Source organism: Achroia grisella, unplaced genomic scaffold (genome assembly GCF_030625045.1).
Source record: "Achroia grisella isolate CSIRO2021 unplaced genomic scaffold, CSIRO_AGI_Agris_v1 utg402, whole genome shotgun sequence".
Taxonomy (NCBI): Eukaryota; Metazoa; Arthropoda; class Insecta; order Lepidoptera; family Pyralidae; genus Achroia; species Achroia grisella.
Window position 1 is genome coordinate 6,264,575 of NW_026712841.1, and position 23,379 is coordinate 6,287,953.

General features: G+C 31.6%; 1 protein-coding gene across 1 annotated transcript in view; it reads left to right on the forward strand.

The window, feature by feature from the left end:
• LOC131844338 (5-hydroxytryptamine receptor 2B) overlaps positions 1–22,859 on the forward strand; it is a 54,017-nt gene extending 31,158 nt beyond the window's left edge. The window contains 5 exon segments of the mRNA XM_059193197.1: positions 6,240–6,365; positions 7,041–7,247; positions 10,479–10,648; positions 18,097–18,223; positions 22,495–22,859. Coding sequence (XP_059049180.1) covers positions 6,240–6,365; positions 7,041–7,247; positions 10,479–10,648; positions 18,097–18,223; positions 22,495–22,687 — 823 coding nt within the window. The 3' untranslated portion in view covers positions 22,688–22,859.
• Positions 22,860–23,379: the final 520 nt, after the last annotated feature.

Sequence of the window (23,379 nt, forward strand, 5' to 3'; positions counted from 1 at the left end):
ACCGGTGCCACTTTCATACTCCCTCTAATGTATTCATTCTTTATCTTATCCATTCTTGTCACACCACACATCCACCTCAACATTCGCATTTCAGTTGCATGCAGTCGTCTTTCATCCGTCGTCTTTACGGTATCTTGTATAGTATCATATTTTAATTAATTGGAATGCTCCAAATTATCTGGCGACCTACCTGATCGAAACAAATAACCGTGGGCATCGTATTGGTCATCATAGAATATGTTGTAAAAACCGTAATACCATCCACGTCTTGCCATACCAAAAGCTATTATTCCACTGTCACATTTAACCCTTCAACCGAAACTCAGCTTCCTAGCCTAAGATAAAAAGGACTTTATTTTCCGGTCGCTGTTTTGCTAAAATTTTATTATGTACCTTCTTGGTATCGTAAATTATCAAACAAAACACCGCTATTGACCAGGGCAAACAATTACATTAGGCTTTTATGGGCGATTATGTTTATGTTCGCTTATATGTGACTTGGTGCGTTTATTGCGTGTTTAGGAGTTTATTGTCCCAATCTGTTGTAGTCTTGTTTACCAAATAATATCCTAGCAGTTGTATACTTTGGTACATTATCTAAAATATTCACTATGTGAAAAGATTATACAAAATAAATATGAGCTACATAGAAAGAAGGAAATTAAATACAAATCAAAATAATAAAATAGGCAACAAAGTGAAATATAACACTATATATTATATATAGAATTATGTAGAAAGTGATACATAGGTATTTCAAGCGTTATAATGCTAAGGTAATCGTTTACCATCAGATGGGCCGTATGTTCGGTTAATCAATATTTGGTGTTTTTGTAGCGCCTCGAAAGTATTTCTTTTAACGATTGGGTTTCAAATGTATACAGTGATATGATATGTTATATGTAACTAATTCATTATTATATTTACACCGCCAGCAATTATAGTCTGCACTACCTATAGTTGACTGATAGAAAACCTCGTGGTGTTAAGTCTGAAATTATTATTACTAAAATTTGCTATTACATATTGCATAGTGTGTAAATAAAAAAATATATATATCATTATATTTTAAAGCTTTAAGCTTAAGTTTGTTTGTTTGTATGAACGCGCTAATCTCAGGAACTACTGGTTCGAAAAGATTTTTTTTTGTATTGGATAGTCTATTTGTCGAGGAAGGCTTTAAACTATATAACATTACGCTGTGCCTAATAGAAGCGAAGCATCAGTGAAAAATGTTTCAAAAACGGGGAAAATTATTCATATAATAATAAATTTTAAGCAAGTGTGATGCAGACGATGTGATAAAATTGCGTAGGTCAGCTAGTATATATGTATATATATATTATATAGTCATATATAGCATTCTATAGCAATGACTAAATACTTGAAAACTTCCAAAGGGCATGAATTAATAAAAAAAAATCCACAATACATAAAACTAAGTAACAAAATAAATCAGTGTCGAAACGACTAGATTTAAACAACACTGTACGGTACGGTTCAGTTATTTTAAATTAATTATACCAATAAATTAATGGCAACACCAATTTATTGTTCTAAGAATAAATTGCTAATTCACAGGTAGGCCAGGTAGGTACCTCAAGAGCTTTATATAACATTATATAATAGACCTTTATATTATACTAACTAGAATTCAATGAATATATAACAGTAATAGAACAATAAACATAGTATAAATAGAATATTGAACCTCAATACTCATTCAAATAGACAAGAAACTAGAATGTTTATTTATATAATTATAAAATAATGAAATATAGGTAACTGCCATTCGAATAAATATCGAATTTCAATATATTGAGACTGAATTACACTGGTTTATCAAAGGAAAACAATTCTTTAATGGCGCTTTATCCTCGATACCTTTGTGTGTTTCTTAGAAAATCAAAATGTATAAGGCGAAACGGACAGATAATAATCTCCATGGTATCATTGCGAGCAAAATAATATATATAAGAAATAGTATTGTTTATTACAACCCCTTTTATCGTGACATCTAGGGGATTTGTCGGTTCAGTTGAGGCGGCCCTTACGTTGTAGGCCCGAAGGTGATATTTTTCACGACAAATCCATTTTTAAATTCTCGATAAAGGAAACTCTTTTGTTCCAAAAATGAGAACGATTAAGAATTCTTTTAAAATCTTCCACATTGGCGCGAATTTTGGTGGTATATTTTAAACAAAGCTAGCTTAAGTCTTTTATAATTTTGAATTTGGAAGCATTTGTGTTCTAAATTTAATTACAGTTTAAAATTTTTAAGAGTTATTATATCTGACGAATGATTTATTATTAAAAGTCTGCACGACTTGTCACTTAGCACAAAATAATTTTTTTTTTATCACCGAATATTTTCAAATAATTAGATGAATAGATTCATTTTGAAAGTTTGTTTCGCATATACTCGGAATTGTTAATTGGAACAAAACATGTTTTGATGGAATTATGCAAGCTGTTCTATTTTAGAACCATTAGCTTTGCTGCATAAAATGAATATTAATTTCACGTTTATAAATCCAGTGCTAACTCTCTTAAATCGTTGTATTGATTACTGTATGATCACTAGTATATATGTAGTATGAATACTAGTGTATAAACTGCTAGTATTATCTTCTTAATGTTTCCTAATTTTAAAAACTATTGTATTCTAAATTCGAATCTAGTTTTTGAATTTGTCCGATAATGTAAAATAACAGACGCATTTGTACAAAATTTAGTTCTGCCTAAAAATATCGAATATATACCGGAAGTAATATTACTCGCAACTGATAATCCGTCATATTGGAATTCGTGTATTTTATGAACATTAAATTTGAAATCCATTTGTTTTACATCAAACAGGTAAAAATAAATTACACTCTGCGCGTTACATTCCATTCAATTTTTCCATTGTCTTAGAAGTGTTAGGTTATTGTATAGTACATATCTATACATATTATAAGTATGTAAGTATTCACTGTATATAAGAAAGACTGTTATTGGGAGACTTTACCAATGTAATAGAACCAAAAGCATTGATTGAACTGCGTACCTTGTTGATAGAAAACGAGTGTCACCATATAAACTTTTTAAGTGATTAATCAAATAGAAACTTGAAACCTTTAGGTAAATATTTCATGATTATAAATATTATATCTTAGAAATGAAAATTCGATATATTCAATTTTTTTTTGTATTGAATTTAAAATTTCAGACATAGTTTATTTATTTTTTACTTTAGAAGACCTATTGTCGTACATAGTCTTGTCAGTCTTATTACATGCGTCCTAGCGTATGTCCCTGGGCAATAACTGAAAATCAGCAGCTTTTTTGTAATATTTTTTCTTTGGTACATTTACTTTACTCCTTGGGTTTGTTACTTGAGAAAACAATACACTGAGCAATCAATGTATTGCCTTTTTGCATATGGACGATTCATATTCATTACATTACTCACACGTTTTTTATACCTATATTTATTATATCTTTATCCTTTATTATACTTTCTAAAATAATGTACAATTGGCGAGCTTAATGCCATATGGGCAATCTCTACCAGCTAACCATTGGGTGAAAACAGAAAGCGGTTGAAGAGTATTAATGGGAAAAGGCATACTAATTGTATTTACCCAACTGTAATTTTTATACAGATTCATTTGAAGGTTTCATATATTATATCTTGGCAGTGAGAAATTTCATAACTTAGGTGAATGTGTCAATACTAATATATTGTATTTTGTTAACTGACCAATATAGTTGTGTATATATTATATATATATACACACCTTTACCTTTTTTATATTATTGTGAATTGTGTGCGTACGCAAACAAATTTTATCTATTTATCTATCTATAAATACAACTTTACCTACCTTTACTTACAATACACGTACCTTCTAAGGTCATTGTAAATGAGAGAAGTAGACATAGGTACACACTAGAGTATTGTATCTATCAGATATACTTTAATAATGTAATATGCTTTAGTACAAAGTAAATTTAACAATTTTACTACATTTATTTACTTTTTTTTATATTAGTTTTATTTAGTTCTTTATATTGTTATTGTATTGAATAAATGAAATGAAAATGAAACCAATATTATATTGTATTAACCCTTGAGCAGACACTTTTGTGCGACCCAATTCCTTCGCAATTCGCTTTTATCTATTTTTCTTTAGTGTTATATTTACAACTGTATTTACGAGTACAATGCCGCCATCCAGGGTTGCCATATATTAATTGTTGCCCTAATGCTCAGCATCGCACGAAAAAAAAAATAGACAATAGAGAGTGTTCTGAGGAATTGTTCGGATTAGTTCGGATTATTACCAGCTGCTGAATTTCACCGTCGCACTACTCGCCAGAAACTAAAATTGCACCTTGATCATCTGGATGAGTGGCGGTCCTTCCCCGTGTGTTTACTAGATTTTTTTGCCACGCATAACCACATTGTGGAGTCACCTTCCAGCAATGGTATTTCGGAACTGATACGATATTGAAACCTTCAAGAAAAGAGCTTATTTTTTCTTAAAAGGCTTGTTGCCTTGTATTTCCCCGGGTGATCATGGGCGGCGGTAATCATTTACCATCAGGTGAGCCGCTAGTTCATTTGTTCCCTATACTATAAAAAAATAAACAAAATCTTTTACTTATATTGGCTATCATTGACGTACTAGTATTTTGAACTATCGTAAGTGAAAATCTCGTACAAAATTGTGCAAAAATGAAATCGTCCCGTAGACCAAAAATCTCGATTTTGTACGAGGATCCTCGCACGGTTGGCATCCCTGCCGTCGTAGTTTATTAAATACGGTTTTAACATCCTCCATTGTGTCTCCTTTGTTATTTATATCAGTCTTTATTACGGTTCTGTAGTGTACGGTGAAAAAAATATATACATACATTTTTCTTTTATCTGTGAAGTTACTAACCATTCTTCTCTTTTAAAATTTCGCCTTCAAGTATGGTCATGACTGTTAGATACTTGAGATGGTAGTAAGAAGTAGTAGTTAGTACTTAGTACTTCGTCTGGTATATTTGAAATCAACGTAATAGGCGCAGCCTACCATCGTCTCTCGGATTATTTTTTTCTATCGATCACCGTTTTCTTCACTGGAGAGTAATCAGAAATACAAACAAACACAAAGTTATTATTGGTGTCGGCCAGATTTGAATTTACGACCTCTTGGGTTTAAGTCCGAATAGTAAACTACTAGGTAATCACACTCTCGACTTTCGGGTTTAGTACATATTATTAATATAGTACAGTCTTACCACGAATCACATTGTGATAAATAAGAAACTAAGAGGGAGAGAGCGATTACAGTATTTTCACTGATTTTCATAGATCAAAATCTCGTAAAAATATCATAAATGTCGTATTTGAACGAGGATCGTGTTATGGTTGGAATCCCTGTCTTACCTCACCTATAGGGCGAGACAATGTCAACGGAGTCGCGGTAGAATGCCACCGCAAACCCATAATTTCGCAGGATAGAGATAAATAAATACCTTATTTTACCCAAAATTATTTGTGTTAAAAGAGGAGCACTATTCCATAAAACCATTAAAAAAGATACGGTTTTACCGAAATGCAATTCTGAAAGTACAGCTTCGTCTGTACCACAGATAATATATATGGTCGGTACTTTAACTTCTTTCTCTTTGTAAAGAAGGTAGTCAGATATATATAAGTAGAACTTTGTCCCTGAAACTGTTTTTCTTTCGTGACGTATTTAATAAACAATACCCATCATTGCTTGCACTTAAAGGCTCATGAAATAAACAAAATACTAAAATAAACAAATTAATAAAGATTTCGTGTTAATTCTTGGTGTAATATTATTTTGTAGTTGTAGTGTATCACAAATTTTGATAAAAACATTGTTTAATAAAGTAAATCTAAATATAGTGCTTTAGACTAAAATGTTTCTTTAATATGTCAATAATTGATATTATTAGGCAATTCATAATATTTGTTTTTACATGGCAATAAATAATGGCTAAATATTTTTGAGTTTTCATTTAAAGTTTAGAACATAATTTTAATGATTCTTTTTCATCTTAATATATACAGTAGTATCCGGGCGATTACATTTGTATAAAATATAAACAAACACTACATAGATACTATTCTCTCTTATATATTAAGTGTAGTAATTTTATTTCTATTTGCAGGTGGATATTTTTAAGATTCCTTGTTTATTTGCGGTTTTGCTAAGAATATGTATTGTTAACAGGCAATGTGGAGGATTTGACAACACTCCTATACAAGGAGGCCGGCGATCAGGCACTAGGAGTTCACCAGACTTATCGCCCAACAACTCAGTATCAAGACAGCTGACATGGCGAGTCACTAGTACCAGGTTAGCATAACTTGTAAGAAGTTAAATATTAATTGGGAGTGATAGACTTTATTTGTATGTATATAAACTGGAAGTGGTTGATCTAGTAACAGAAATTAGTTAGACTCATTGCCGAGCAATTTACTATCAATACAACTGACGTAGCATATCACAAGTATTAGGTTAGCATAACTTGTAAAATATTACTTCTTAGTTAGGGAACGTGTATAACAAGGAGGAGGTAATTTGATCAGGAATCAGGAGTTAACCAAATTTTTCGTTCAACAAGTCAGTATCTGAATAGCTGACGTTACGGGTCATCATTACCAGGTTACCATTACTCGTAAGAAGTAAAATATATCATAGTCATATATCATAGTGTATGTATGCAAGAAATTATATAATTATATATCATCATCATAACAACATCCATTTATAATTATATATAAATGGATGTTGTCTATTAGTTACAGACGTTATATATAGGTAGTTTTCTGTACTTATAATAATATAATACGTGTATTTTTTTATGTAATAGCAATTAATTGACAGCCCTCGTGATGGTAAGTGGTAACTGTCGCCCATCTGGAGTAGGATCACAAATCCGGTGGACTACTTTTCAGTGATGCAGACGAATTTGTACAAAGTCGATCTCATGACATCTATGTATATATATACTTTATTTAATTATAACAGGGCGTCACGTAACAAAGTGAGCATGGGTGGATCACATCCTCAACTGAGTTATATGAATGGCTGCGGAGGTGGCGGCGGATCAGGGGGATCTAGAAGAGGTCGAGATGTCGCCACTCAAACTCCTCTCAGCATAGCAGCAGAGACAAGAAGAGCGAGGCTTAGACCGCTCAAGTTAACCCTGGCAACTCCTAACGCGTTAACTTTGAGGTAAGTTTTCTAAAGACCGAATTGTAGAAGTTTGAAGGTTATTACTGGAACTAACTAACAGAACTGTCTAAAACACAAGAACTTTATCAATTTATTTGGGTTCTCTTATTCTATTCTGAGTATTATCTGCGACTTCGTCGGCATTTTCAGATATAGATCCTACTTCCTACAAATATTATAAACGCGATAGTTTGTGACAATGAATGGCTGTCTGATCACTACATGTAAAAACTACACTCGTGAGCAAATATAGTATAAATGAAAAGTACACTGATAAAGAATTTTTTTTATCTATTCTAAGACTGATGGCCTTAAGAATAATCAAGTGTATTATCTATTTCAAATAGCCTAAAATTTTAAATATATGTATAGATTTTATATATATTTAATAATTAACAGGGGCGTAATTAAAACCTAATTAAAAACTTTGGTGGCTTGACTAAGCTGATTTTAATGAAAAGTTCATACATATCCTAGATTAAAAAATAGGATATATTTTCCCGTGATTGCGAATATAGCTTAGTAAAAAAAAATTCAAAATGATTTCTTTTTTTTTATATTCTTATGTAAATGTAGGTAAAGATAATTGGATATAGGTACGTAAATGAAATTACATATTCCCAACAAAAAGGCCGAACACAAAGGTCTCAATAGATAATTTAATACGATACAAATTTTATGTCTTTCTATTCATGATGTTAATGGAAACAGAGTAAATTTAATTCTAACATTTTTAGAGATTACATTCAACAAAGAAGTCTTCAATATTACAACTACTTACTTATTGTATTTCTAAATATCAGTAGGTACTGTTGTTTTAAGATCGTAAATTCGTCTCATTTCATAGAAAAAACGAGGCGAACCGTATCAAGGGAAGTCAAGGGTAATATAATATAATATAATATTACATAGTAATACTAACATCCAATTATGATATGCTATAAGTATAATATAATGGTATATTAGCATCCAATCAAATGAGATCCACACAATATTTTCTAATGCATTGATAAAAATATCTATTATATAATACGTACATATATAAAAATTAATAATATAGTAATATAATAAGGAAGAATAGGTATAATACCGTAAAATATAAAAAATATTGCAGGATTGAAAAAAATATGGGTAATAAATATTAAAAACTGTACTAAGATAGATCTATGTCTTACTTGATAGTAAAAAAAATAGATTAAAGTAATAAAAAAGAAAATTGGTTCATGAAATGTCATGAATTTTTATGTGGATATAAATCAAGGGTACTATCAAATAACAGATTATCTAAATGTATTACTGAGAACGCTCCAGTGTAGCAGTCTATTATCTGCCTTAGACTCGTAGGTCGTGACTTCGAATCTGGTTGAAATTAAGAGAAAATGTGCGTCGATTTATATTTCTGTCTGTTGCTTGTCATAGAAACATATTTAACGAACGAAATTAATGTGAAATACAGCGATGGGATGGCTTCCCTCATATTGAATGAAAATGTACAGTATATAAAATGTAATGTATGTGTAGGCAAAATTAATATGAGAAACAGCGTTAGAATCGTTTGTTCCATATTGAATTAAAATATACCCTACAAAGTGTGGGCAAGCCTTGACGTCGATGATTAACAATGCCTCTGGCTACCCTAATCGAGATAACAGCCGTGAAGTTATACTATTTAGGGTACACCTATTCTGCATAAATATTCATGTATAAAATGGGTTCGGTCTAATAATTATTCCATTAATACAATTTACTATAAAATAGACTAGTTAAATTGTAGGAAGTTCGATCCCCGATCTAATTGCTGTTCAACCCTTCAATTTTAGTCCTTTATAACCCTTGTTTACTCTTATTATCCTTTACGCAATATTATCGAACAATAGTACCGTTAGTCGGCTTACTTGTTATGTAAAGTTTACCTGAAAATTTGAAGAAAAGGGGCAGGGTATTGTTAGTAAAGTGGCAGTTCCCATTCCTAGCATGTAATGTGTCTACCTTCTTTACCGTCCGCTGAAGCTGTGTAGGCCAGTAGCGGTCAACAGAATTGGAATAGTCCGAAAAAGAGTCTATCGTCACGCGGTTCCCACTAGGAACCAACGCGGTTAGATCCAGTCGAATTCGCCACTATAGTTTCACTAACCTGACTTTTTGCTCATACTGGTGATAGTATGAGCAAAAAGTCATCTCGTTTTTTGATTGAAGGCAGTGAATTTACTGGATAAGAACCCAGGGAGAATGTCTTCTCCAGAATGACGAAGCATGAGAGGCGTTGCGTCGTCAGCGTCATATGATAACGTAATTTCTGCAGGACTGTATCTGCTATAATATGTAGGTATTTACGATCAGGTGGGCCGTTGCCTTGTTTGCGTTTCCAATTATATAAAACAAATTGGGATTGATTCTGAAATTATAAACTTAATTAAAATTTCAATAAATTTTAGAGATATTATATATGTATTAATTGATTTTGTACATATATCTAGGATATTAATATCTTCATGTACCCATTCATCGTAATTGAAATATTACATAATTTATACCTTTTAGCACAATAATTACTTACATCGAAAGCAATTTGATCAGAATTTTGTGCGAAACAATTTAATTTAGCAGAATTTATTTTAAGGTTTGTGTGAAATTATTTAGAAGTAGGTGCGATTTTCTCATTCATTAGTCTTGAAAATTAATTCACGGGAATATAGGTACACCTGATATTTTATATTTAAAGCGTAGAAATTACTTATTAACTTTGTATTGAGAACAAAGTCATTGTTCAACTTGAAATATTAGAACAGAGGTGCCAACTGAGGTTTATAATTTTAATATTAATTTTAAGAAATATAAAATAAGTGTCATAGACTACTAATTGAGTAAAAAGTGATCAAGTATTTAGATTGAGATTTCAAATTATGTTACACAAGTAGATCGATATAATTTTTAATGTCTGATATTGAATTACTCTGATTATGAAAAATTAGAAATTAAAAATATTAATTTAAATAATACATATTAGCTCGATTTTACCTTTCGTTCACTTTGATTAGAGGACGAATGAATAATGTAATATATTTAGTATATAGAAATAATAAAATATATTGTTTAGCGTGAAGATTTGTATAAATCTGATTGCATTTTGTAGACATTTTCTGATTCGTTCATTTGTAATTAAAACTATGAATATCAGTTGTAAAAAATATTAATTTTCAGAAAAAGTAAACAATTGCTTCTCTTTCGCAGATTCCTGGCCAACAGAAAGAAAGGAAGATCACTATCAGCGAATGCGGTGGCAAATGAACAGAAGGCAACCAAGGTCCTAGGACTAGTGTTTTTTACATTCGTGCTATGTTGGGCGCCCTTCTTCTTATTAAACATGTTGTTTGCTTCGTGTCCTGCTTGTATAGTTCCAGGTAAAATATATATTTTTCATATTGTTGTAATGGTAAGCTAGTAATTTCTGACTTTATCATCGGAAAATAAAATATGGCTAAGTTATATTTAACTGGCGGTTTCATCATCATTATTCAACATCTAATGATAATGTGATAGTGGAGGAGTGGAGTGGAATGAGTAGGCAGTGGGAGTTGATAGTTCTTATTATCAACCTCCACCGCCTATTCACCCTGACGCTGTTGCGTGAAGTCGGGTCAGTTAGCACTCTGTGGGAAACTCACCAGGAAATAATCTCGATAGTTTCCATGAGCAGCGTAGTGGCCGGCCAGAAATAGCATTGCTACAAATGGGTCCAAATACAAAAAATATCCTTCCTCCTTCCACCAAACTGTATTTAAAACAATGGAAATTAGTTTTTGTGGTGCGGAATGAATTATTACTAGTACATTTATTACAAACTGATAGATTAAAGGCCATATCGTGTCCTTATTAGATGTTTTTACCCATAATATAGAGTCTATCTACGAATTATTCGTATGAAATTCCGCATACCTTAGTTTCAGTACACGTCTGAAACTGTCAGAATTTGACAGTTCGCTGATTTAATTAGAAATTTGAATTGTTAATATATGTAGTTGACATTGTTACTGGATATTAAATTCTACTTACACCCTTCTGTTTATGTTAAACACATAAACAGAAGGATGTAAGTAGAATTTAATCATCACTTTCGCTAAATATTGTAAGAATATTAAATAGGTTTGATTTGTTGTTTAGGATTTCGTAGGCGAGATAATTAGATGACAGTTACCACCTATTATCTCATACCTTGTGAATAATATATAGGTAGGTAAATAAAATACATATACATAGATACACAGTACAACATTATAACTATATGGATTTACCTAAGACATGAGTATTACCTACAATATATTACACCCTGGAATGAAAGTGCTACAGTAAGTACTCGAGGTTATCGAGAAGCTTCCACCCGGGTATTTTTAAGTTGTAAAACTACCTTCCGAAGATGTCTTTAGAAACTACAGTTAGGGGTTTTTAGAGGAGTCCATGGGTTGTAACTGTTTGTCACCTGTCATTAGGTGGTCTATATGCTGATTTTGCCATCAGTGTGGTTTAAAAAAGAAAGGCCTGTTTTACTAGTTACGTAAAAAAAGAACAATAAAATAATAGGAATTCGTCAGCTATAAGGGAAAATATTTTTGAATGCAATAACAATACCGCATGAACACCTCATAAATTCCTCCATGAACCTCTCAATTCCTCTATCTTCGCTACATTTATAGGATAATAAATAAAAAATATATGTGGGTCATAAAAATAGCTATTAAGCAAGTGGAACTCCAGAACTTACTGGAGCATTTTTTTATTAATCCTAACGTAATGGATATCTCCGGATATAAAGATTGAGTCAAGAGTCGAATGTCGGTCATCCAATGCGTGATTTTATATGGGTTTCGGTTTATGATTTATAAGAGTTAGTTACCAAGCATTTACCTACTTAATAGATTTATATGATTTTGTTTAATTCTGTTACCGCATGTTTGAGACTACAAATTTTTAGTTACGAGAAGGTCGTATTGGGGATCAAATTTGTTGGGAATTGCAGTGAAGTATTGGGATATTGTGATATAGTGATGCAAATCAGCACATTCGATAGTAGATTGTGCTAATGTACGTTTTATCTAACGACACGTAGGTCACCCAGTTATTAATATGTATATTCTTATTAATTAGTCTAAGCTAGAGTAAATCAAGATGTAACAGTTAATATACAAGTTCCACTTACTGAGTGTGTTTACTGTCACCACCATTTTACCATTGTAAGGACACAATATAATTAATTACTTAAGTCAAGCAATTTCATGTTGTTATTATTATTAATAATAAAAATATTTAGATTAGTTTTAATAAGTTTCATTAAAACAGACACAAATAATAAAACTCCACAATACAGCCAGTTACGCCTACAATCTGCTACAATACGAGCTCTAGAGTCTAGCATATTGACCAAGCGGCAACGAGATCCCCTGTTACGCAATTTTAGTTGTAGATGTAACATTATCTTATCTGTGGTTATACTGAATTCACTCACTCATTTCAAATTTAAATATTTTAATGCACAGTTCTGAAAATCTAGTTAAATGTATATTAAAAATATTGTGAAATACTAAATCGAACAATTTAATTAAGTTATTAATTAAAAAGTAAGGTAATTGAATTTATTTTCATCGGATATATTGACCAAGTGAAAACCATACATGTGACATCATTATTTATAGTGAATTCTATATTATGACTCATCCTGAATTTCAATATTCTTAATTTGTAATTTAAATGCACAGCTCTGACGATGCGAATGATGAAATGTAGGAACATTATGAACTGCTAAAATCGAACAATTTAATTAAATTATTAATTAAAACGGCAATTGAATTTAATTTCATGGGTTATTAATATCATTTGACACAAACAACAATACTTTGTAAAACAGTCAATTACGTAAGTACTTACAATGTACCACAATCGAGATCGCGTTATGTTTAATTTTAGTTCTAGTAAATTTTATATTATAACTCATTCCAAATTTAAATATTGTAATTTGTAATTTAGAAGCACAGTCCTGGAAATGCAGTCAAATGTAGAGACATTATGGACTAATGCAGTAGCATGGCTATTTAATTAAATTATTCATTCAAAAGACAGGACATTGAGTTTCATATCTACCAGTTTTAATAACAACTCCTATATATACTCGGTAAAATGGCCAATTATGCACCTACAATACAATTCCACAAATGCTCTAGCATATTGACCGAGCGGCGATGACTTCGACTGTTACGTAACTTTAGTTCTGGTAAATTCTATGAGTACATTCCAAATTTAAATTTTTAATTTGCCAATATAGTCCTGTTCAGATGATGATAGTCTTGTCCTAACAATATAGTGGTGATATGATAAAAATTCACCGGCCACCTAAATCTGTACTTACCATATGAGAACAAGTTCGAGAACTTACTATACAATGATCCCATGAAGTTAGGTGTGTGTGGTGCATAGAGATATAGGTAAGCGGTGAATATTTATTAGTACTACCAGTGGCACTCAATGAGGAAGTAGCCATTATTATTGCTAAAAGTTGCATATAGATGGCGTGATTGGTATCGATGGAATTCTTCATAGTTTTGCAAACGTTTTAAAAAACAAAACTGTGTTTTCAAAAATGTTTAATCAATTTTTAAAAAGTTATATATACATGTTAAAATGAAATAATGCGTTTAGAAAAGTAATTTTCATATATTTACTCATTTTGTTATTTTCCAGTACTTAATTACACTTTAATCAGTGCTAATATTGGGGCTCAATGTTTTCAAAATGCTTTCATAGATGGCATTGTCGTCATTTGTATCGGCCTAATTAAATGTCTTTTTTATATTTTCCAATAATAAGCACTTAATATATTATTATTGTAAATTAAACATATAATTTTTTTTTAAGTAAATTAAAAATAGCCGAACAAGCAAGTAATACTATTTCCAATAATACTTATGTATGAAGTGTTGTCATATTAAAAATAAATACATGTATTATCGATTTTTTTGAATAATCGATAACAGGATTTTATTACAGCGCATTATTCGATGATGCTTTTAATGAGTCGTTGTGAACAGTAAATTTTCATTATTATATATTATAGCAGTGTTCCGTTTCAAAGAACGGAATATAGTAGTACATTATTAGTGTCGTTGGTTATTTACATTTGTACTGAATAATCGATTACATAATAATTTAAAATATCGGGTACGAATCGTAGCTGTCTTCGAATACTGGCAACTGGTAAGATTTAAATAGTATTTTAAAAAAAGAGAGAAATCGACCCTAACTCGTATACCATAAAGTTGATTTTCCTTTCTCATTAATATATCATAGCAGTTTGTTTTTAACTTGCGTATGACTGTGGTATGATGTTTAACGTGTATTGTTATTGTACGGTGCATACATTTCAAAAATTATATTTTAATGAAGGTACATACATTTCATACATGTCAAAAATTATCTTTTAATGTAGGTACATACATTTCATACATGTCAAAAATTATCTTCTAATGTAGGTAGGTACATACATACATTTCTTTCATACATTTCAAAAATAATATTTTAATGTAGGTACATACATTTCTTTCATACATCTCATACATTTCAAAAATTATATTTTAATGTAGGTACATACATTTCATACATGTCAAAAATTATCTTTTAATGTAGGTACATACATTTCTTTCATATATCTCATACATTTCAAAAATTATATTTTAATGTAGGTACATACATTTCATACATGTCAAAAATTATCTTTTAATGTAGGTACATACATTACTTTCATACATTTAAAAAATTATATTTTAATGTAGGTACTACATTTCTTTCATACATTTCATACATGTCAAAAATTATCTTTTAATGTAGGTACACACATTTCTTTCATACATTTCATACATGTCAAAAATTATCTTTTAATGTAGGTACATACATTTCTTTCATACATTTCATACATTTCAAAAATTATCTTCTAATGTAGGTACGTACATTTCTTTCATACATTTCAAAAATTATATTTTAATGTAGGTACATACATTTCTTTCATACATTTCAAAAATTATCTTTTAATGTAGGTACATACATTTCATACATTTCAAAAAGTATCTTTTAATGTAGGTACATAACACCCCATGTCAGACCCCTTGTATTTGGAAGAAACTTAAAAATAATGCCAAAAATATTAGATGAATATATTTTTAATACGAATATTGTTTTATTTTTGTTCATCAACTTTATCCCTCACTAACAATACTAGTAGTAGTACATAACCTGGTTTATACCGCTAAAGATATTGAAAGATATACGAGTAGTTCAGAATGTTATCAAGTTCAAAATAAGCACACATTACTTGCTTAGATAACAGAGTAATATTACTCGTAATAAAAACATTTGTAACACCCATATGTATACTACGTATGTATAGTAAGTACTTACGCTGCGGCGCCGTGAGACTCGTCTACCTCATCTACTAACCAATAGGAGCGCGCCTCTCGTGTTTCCAGAAAGTTCGCGACTAACGGACGATATAGTAGTAAGGCAATGAGTGTCCCAGTGACATCATTATAATATTTTCTCGTTAAATTTTATTGTAATATACACAATTTCGCACTAAATAACGTGTTACCCCGTTACACATTTCTAATAATGAAAAACCTAGACCAACCCTGTTCACTTAATCTTACAAGATCTGACTTTAAAAAACGATATCCTCCTATAGCCTTTCATTTCCCCTTTCAATACTTTTTCGCATTAAAAAGTAGCCTTTCTCAGGGTCTACATTATCTGTCTACCAAATTTCAATTAAATCAGTTCAGTAGTTTTGGCGTGAAAGCGAGACAAACAGACAGACTGAGTTACTTTAGCATTTATAATATTTGTAAGAATATCGCTATTAAAAATGGGGGTTGGTGAAAGACGGGTGAAAATTTAGGCGTGTATGTATTTTCAATGTAACATTATAAATAAATAAAAAATTGTCCATAATACAAAAAAATATTTTTTCGGGGTAGGCCACCCCTATGACTTAGGGGTATAAAAAATAGATAACAACCCTACCTCAGACCTGGCAAGTATACATATCAAATTTCATCAAAATGTGGGAGAAATATGGCAACTAACACTGATACAAAATTTATATATAAGATATAGCGGAATTCTCATTAGGGAAAAGAGGGGTACATCGTAGAATACATGAGGTATATACCAGTAAATTAATTGTAGCTAAAACCAGTCTCTTACACATAACGATTGAAATAAAAAATCATATAGCCCGATTTTGATACGTACGAGTATAAAAGTATCAAAATCGGGCTATACGTATAGCGCAGACGCGTTACAACATATCAAAAAAATAGGCATGGAATGTAAAATAAACCATAACATAATAGGTATATATATTGGCACATAAGCCATATCTGCAGAGTGTCGGCTAACGATATTATACCTACACATTTACATTGAATCTTGAATCGTCCCTAATGAGGTACACGATACAGTTACCTACATATCTATTATATACATATCTTTGCAAAACAGATGTCATGTAGACTGAATTGACTGCCATCTATTTTCATGCTTTGTTACTAAGCACCCACTAGTAATCCGAACTGCTTCAGATCTAGCGACATCTAGCGGCTACGGTGGCGAAATAAAATAGCCCGAAGAATAGCCCGAGTTAGGAAGGAACCATTTTCTTGTATGGGATGGGGTATCTGTATGTAATATTATGTTATCTGTGGTACTACTAATTTTTCTTTTTTGCTAGCCACTCCTCCGCCTGTATGTTATAGACGCCATTTACTGACGATTATTCAAATACATAAATAAATAATACACTCATACAACGACCTCGATGGTCTAGCGATGTAGCACACCGCCTTACTTCAGATGGTCGTGGGATCGATTCCTCGCACGGCGCTAACATTTGTATTCATTGATTATGATTGTTTGTGTCGGTCTAGGTGTGTCTATGCATAATATGTATGTATTTACGAAAAAAAAAATTATATATTCGAATCAGTTATTTAACACCCATAACACAAGCTTTAGGTAGCTTAACTTGAGTCTAGATGGCGCTGAATGAATTGTCCTGAGATAAAGCCTGGATACTGGAACCGATATGTCCTTCCCTATTAGTGATCAAATTACGACTATTATTATATATACATATTGCGATACGTTTTTTTTGCCCTAAATTCGGGTATTTTGGAAGCCTAATTTTGACTGTTCGGCGAGCAGACTACGACTAGCCGTAGTAATACAGAATGAGAAGCATAACATATTAGTTTTCTGAAATGTCACATAGTCTCCGTAGTGCTGTTCTATGTAGGCGACGATTATCACTTACCATCGAGTATCAATCGTCATTTCGTCTGCCATAACAATTTAGTAGTAAAGGATGAGAAGTATAACATATTAGTCTACTGGAATGGTAACACGTGAGTCTCCATAGGTCTGTGCTATGTAGGCGACGATTACCATTTACCATCGAGTATCAATCGTCATTTCGTCTGCCATAACAATTTAGTAGTACAGAATGAGAAGTATAACATATTAGTCTACTGGAATGGTAACACATGAGTCTCCGTATTTCTGTTCTATATAGACAACGATTACCACTTACACCACTTACCATCGAGTATCGATCGTCAGTTCGCTCGCCATAGCAATTTAGTAGTACAGAATGAGAAGTATAACATATTAGTCTACTGGAATGTTAACACATGAGTCTCCGTAGTTCTGTTCTATTTAGACAACGATTATCACTTACCATCAAGTAGATCGTCAGTTCCTTTGCCATATTAATTTCATAAAAAAAAATTAACGACTTTGTTTTTGTATACAGAACATGTGGTAGACATCTGCCTGTGGCTGGGCTACGTGTCGTCCACTATAAATCCGATCATCTACACTGTCTTCAACAGGACCTTCAGGGGGGCGTTCCTGAGGCTGCTGAGATGTCACTGTAACAGGTACGTAAAGTATCTTTCTCTGATTAACTTCTACAGCAAATGCATTCTACAAGAAGTTGGCGAATGTCGTAGACATCTTTGTTTTGTTCTCCGCCGGTAGAGATCTAATGGTCTTTCCGATCTACTTCCGTATATGGTAGTGGATTCATACTTTGTAATTTCACTCATCTTAATCTGAATCTTACTAATATTATAATTGTGAAAGTTTGTGAGTATGGATGGATGTTTGTTTGTTTCACGCCAGTAATATAGCTTATAGATCAGAATAACATATACGCTAAAAATTTCATGCGGGTGAAACCACAGGGACACCTAGTATATATATATATATACTAGTTATCGGAAGTAAGTCGGTCTGTGAAGTAACCGCTGGACCACCGAGGCCGTCAAAAAGTATGTTCCTCAAATAAAACGAGTTGTAACTGATATCCACAACGACGGCCTTAGTGGTGTAGCGGTATAGCACACTGCCTTACCTGTAATAGTCACGGGTTCGATTCCTCGCACCTCGATGTTTTATATATATATTACATATGCATTTATAAAAATAAATTTAAGTGTATCTATCAGTTGTCTAGTATCCATAAGACAATCTTTACGTAGCTTGGGACTAGATGGCGCTAAGTTATTTGTACTGGATTTTATTATTATTATAAATCTGATTATATTTGAATCAGACGTGACATGGCAGTAATTTTAGTGCCTTATCTTACCCTTCAACCGAAGCACATCATACTAAGTAACTACTACATACCGTATATTTTCCTTTGTGTTTGGATTGTATCCAAAACTGCGAAGTCAGGTTTCTCCGTAACCTTGAGGCTTCCGTTTCAAATGTTATGTTGGCTCTTCCCCTTTTTGATTTGTAGTTTTGTTGTTTTAAGTTTAAAATAAGACGGAAGGCAACATGAAGTAAGTCATAATATCATGTAAGTTCACGAGAATAGAATAGAATAGAATAGAAAATCATTTATTCAAATAAACTTAATTTAAGCACTTTTGAATAGTCATAACAATTTGTTTTTTATCTACCACTCGTTCGGAAAGCTGTCTCATCACAAGAAGAACGAGCAAGAAACTTGTGTGTTGCTCTTTTAAATAATCCTTGTAAGTTTACATTTACAAGTCGAAACGTGTGAATACAAACTACCAACAAGCACTAATTTTTTGGGTCAAATATAATCATGCAATAAGATTAAATCAGTCGTAGTGATAAGAGCAGACCAGTCCCTACAAGCAGCACTCGTTCACGAGTATGACGGATGAAATAGAGGAGTATGAGGAGAATTAAATAATATCACCGCTTCGCTTCAAATTGTTTGTTGACACATTAGAAAACATATAGGTATTCATGGATGCTGATCAAATTTCCCTAAGAAGTTAAGTGGAAAGTTTCTACTTAATATTATAAAGCGAACGGATTTATTTGTGTGTACTCTGTGTGAATTCACAAGGACCGCATTGTATTTTATATGCTATGTTACCAAACCGCTGTTGTAATATTGGATGCACTGTTGTATTGGGCATATGTCTGTAAGGATAGTGTGTATATAAATATATAAATAAATGTATGTCAGTTCGTTTGCCAGTCCCTCTGTCTGCTACCTTTATGTTCATTCTTCTTCACTTTCTTACAGGGATTTGCTTTCCAAGTGTTTTAGTGAGAAAATAATATCCATTTTAATATTATAAAGTGTGAGAGCGTATTTTGCTATAAGAAAGCAAACTTTGGAGGCACCAATGCACCAATTTGAGAAATTGTTTTGTTGTTTGAAAAGTACTTTATTCAAGAGCGACATATGTTATTTTCGTAGTAATAATAGTAACGTAACTGCTGCGTTCCTGTAGTGGCATATTCGCTCTTGGACGAAGAGATGACTTTTATAAAAAGTAAAGAGTTTTTATTCTAATCACAGCATAAAAGTCATAGAATAAAGATTCATCAGAATGCGCAGTAGCTCCAATAACATTCTGAAAGCACTGATGAAAAAGTTTGATCTACCATTGATACAACATTTTGTTAGTATACTTGTTAAGCAGTTACAATTTGTAACCACTGTAAGTGTATCTATTACTAAATAGATAAGATGTTTACTGACATTAAATTAGAAAAAATATATTTATAAAGTTATCAACACCTGGAATACTTTTTGTCATATATTTTTTCAAATAAACAATGTTTACACACCGTACTTCTAAACAGCAGAACGATTTTAATGAAATTTAAGGTGAAAATAGATTGTATCACGAGGAGGCACACGAAGCTACAGGAAGCGAACTAGTTCTAAATAATCAAGGAAAAATCTTAATACAAACTGCGCGGCGCTGTAATTAAGTTTCTATGAAAGTTATATGCTATAAGGATTTTTACGTAATTTTTTGTTCAAAGTGATTCACTTTCATGAGTAATCTACCTGACTTTTTATTTTAATATACATAATAATATCCCTAAACAATTCACAAAGCGTCATTTAGTACCTCGGTAAGTAGATCTTGTCTTATGGGCACTAGATAACTTATATAATACATTTTTTTAATACATGCATAATATACATAGAAAATACTCAGTACGATACCAACATGCATACCCATGAAGACAAATATTTGTACCGAGCGAAGAATCGAACCCGCGACAATCGGAAGTAAAGGTGGGTGCTAAACAACCACAAGTCTAGCCGCTAGACCGCTGAGGCCTTACACCTGTACATACAATATTTGGCTATATATCTTTTCGAAATACGTATATGCACAAAAAAAAATTGTGGTCCATCTGTTTAGCACACTGCTTTACTCCAGACGGTCGCGAGTTTGATTCCTCATGCGATGTAAAACATTTGTACTCAGGGTTATTTTAAAACAAGGTCTACTTAGCCTGACTCTAGATGGCGCTGAGTGAATTGTTCGGGGTTATTATTATTATTATATTACATATAAATAAAATTGGAGTGTCTGTTCGTAATATTGAAATAACTGTTTTTACTACATGTATATGAATACGGTACATACAACAAAATAACATTTTTATCAATTTTTGTCTGTCTGTTGGAAAAATAAATTTAAATTCCACGCGGACGAAGTCGCGTGTACAGCTTGTATATAGTATAGATAATCAATGCTTTTGATTCTTTGATGCTTTGATAGTTTTTCACTAGATTGTGCTGTGTGAATTCTCTGGGGTTATTATTATTATATACAGTATAAAAAATCGACGCAAAATGAACAGGTGTACATTCAATGTATTACCTACTTGAAAGGGAAAGGTAAATTGGGTCAAATTGGAGCGGTATTATAATTTGACACTGTATACAAACAAAATAATGAGCACAAGAAAATTGGTTTACGTAAAAAAATACGAAAGTAATTCCTTACATTTGTTCACATCGAAACATGAAATTGGATCTTATTATTTTTATATTCTTATTATCAAGTATGGATATTATATATCGTTTTGATTTATTGAATAATTGAATATGTTACGCGTTTATAATCATAAGATAATGCATATGCATATCTATATCTATAAATGCCAATTGTGTTAAAAGAACAAAAAAGGAGGCAACGAACGGAAAAAGCCATTAAAATTCTCAATAAGAAATTCACAGAATTAAACGACTGAAAACAATTAGTTTACTGTTAAAAAGTAACAAAAAAACAGACAATAATAATAATCATCTTTATTTGTTTCAAATAATAAACTATTATAATTGCAATATATGATATAATTTTGAAGTAATAAACGAGACAAAACGGTCTCCAAATCAGAGGAGGCGGTGAGTCCACCCACACTGCAATACTGTTATAGCATTTATAAGTAAATTAATACAATAAAAAATCAACTAAGACGATAGCATTTAAGTTCAAAACTCACACTTAAGTCCTCTACTAACAAAATATACATAGAACTTGACAAAAAGCACACATTTTCACATTTATACTCGTAATATTACTACGTATTAAAACAATCAACAGCGTCCGTGCTACCGTTATTATAATGAGCAAAGTCCACATTGACAAGATGTAATAATGTTTGTTCGTTACCTTATATTTTACTAGCTACACACCCCTTGGTAGGGATGTGTTAGAGACCTACATATAAACAACTTGAATCACACTATTGGTAAATTCTGTATCGTAAATCAAAAATCTGTTGCGTAGTTTAAAAAGACCTAAGCGAACAGACAGCGAAAACGACTTCAATTTATACTATGTAAAGATTATTATTGTTAATATATTTCTTAAGAATTAATAGGTGTTTTATTCTATTGTAACAGACGGGGCCGCTGCACCCGCTACCACTCAGTTGGGTCAACTCGTGGGGCGTCCCAGCTATGTGCTAGGTCTGCCCTACCTCTTGCTATCTCGCTGCGTCCATCAGCTATGCAAGCCGCCTCTCCTGCTGGCCAGGAGACCACGGAAACTGTGCTTATAGAGACTCCATTGAGTGACTATAATGTGAGGTATTAGAGCGTATGAATATATACAAATCAGTATTTATTTGTGTAAAATTGTATTGATATTTCGTAGTGACTTCAGATGACGGTTCTTTGAGAATACTGAGATACATTTTAATGTTTAATATTTTCTGGTTACCTACCGATTTCTAATAAGTATAGTAAATATAAAAATTTTCTGTGGTTAGACATTAAATAGAGAAAATTTAATGTATTTAAAAAATAATTCCATTTTCAAATCCTTGTATTTGTAAATGGAATTATTTATTCTTTATTTAAAATTCATTCGTTGTTTATTTCTGCGGACAAATAAATTGCGAATTAAAAAATGGAATGTATGCTTTTTTTCTTAATTTAATAAGTAATTCTTCTCTTAAGTTTATAAAGTGAGAGCATAGAATAGTTAAAACAAAATATTCTTATAATGTGTATGATTGTACTGGAAAGAAGGATCCAATAAAATTGTTTTCGCAATTAAATAATGTTGCCAAAATAAATGATTTTATTTTATAATTTCGCTCAAATATTGTATTGTTTTAGAATGTTGGTATTTGTTATTTTAGAATTAATATAAGTGTACGTACATGCTGGCATGAAAAATGAATTAATACTTATAGTACACATTAATATCGACAAACATATTAATGAAAATAAATCTCTTTTATATTATTAATTGTGGTTGTAGAATTTTGACCGAATTCAAGT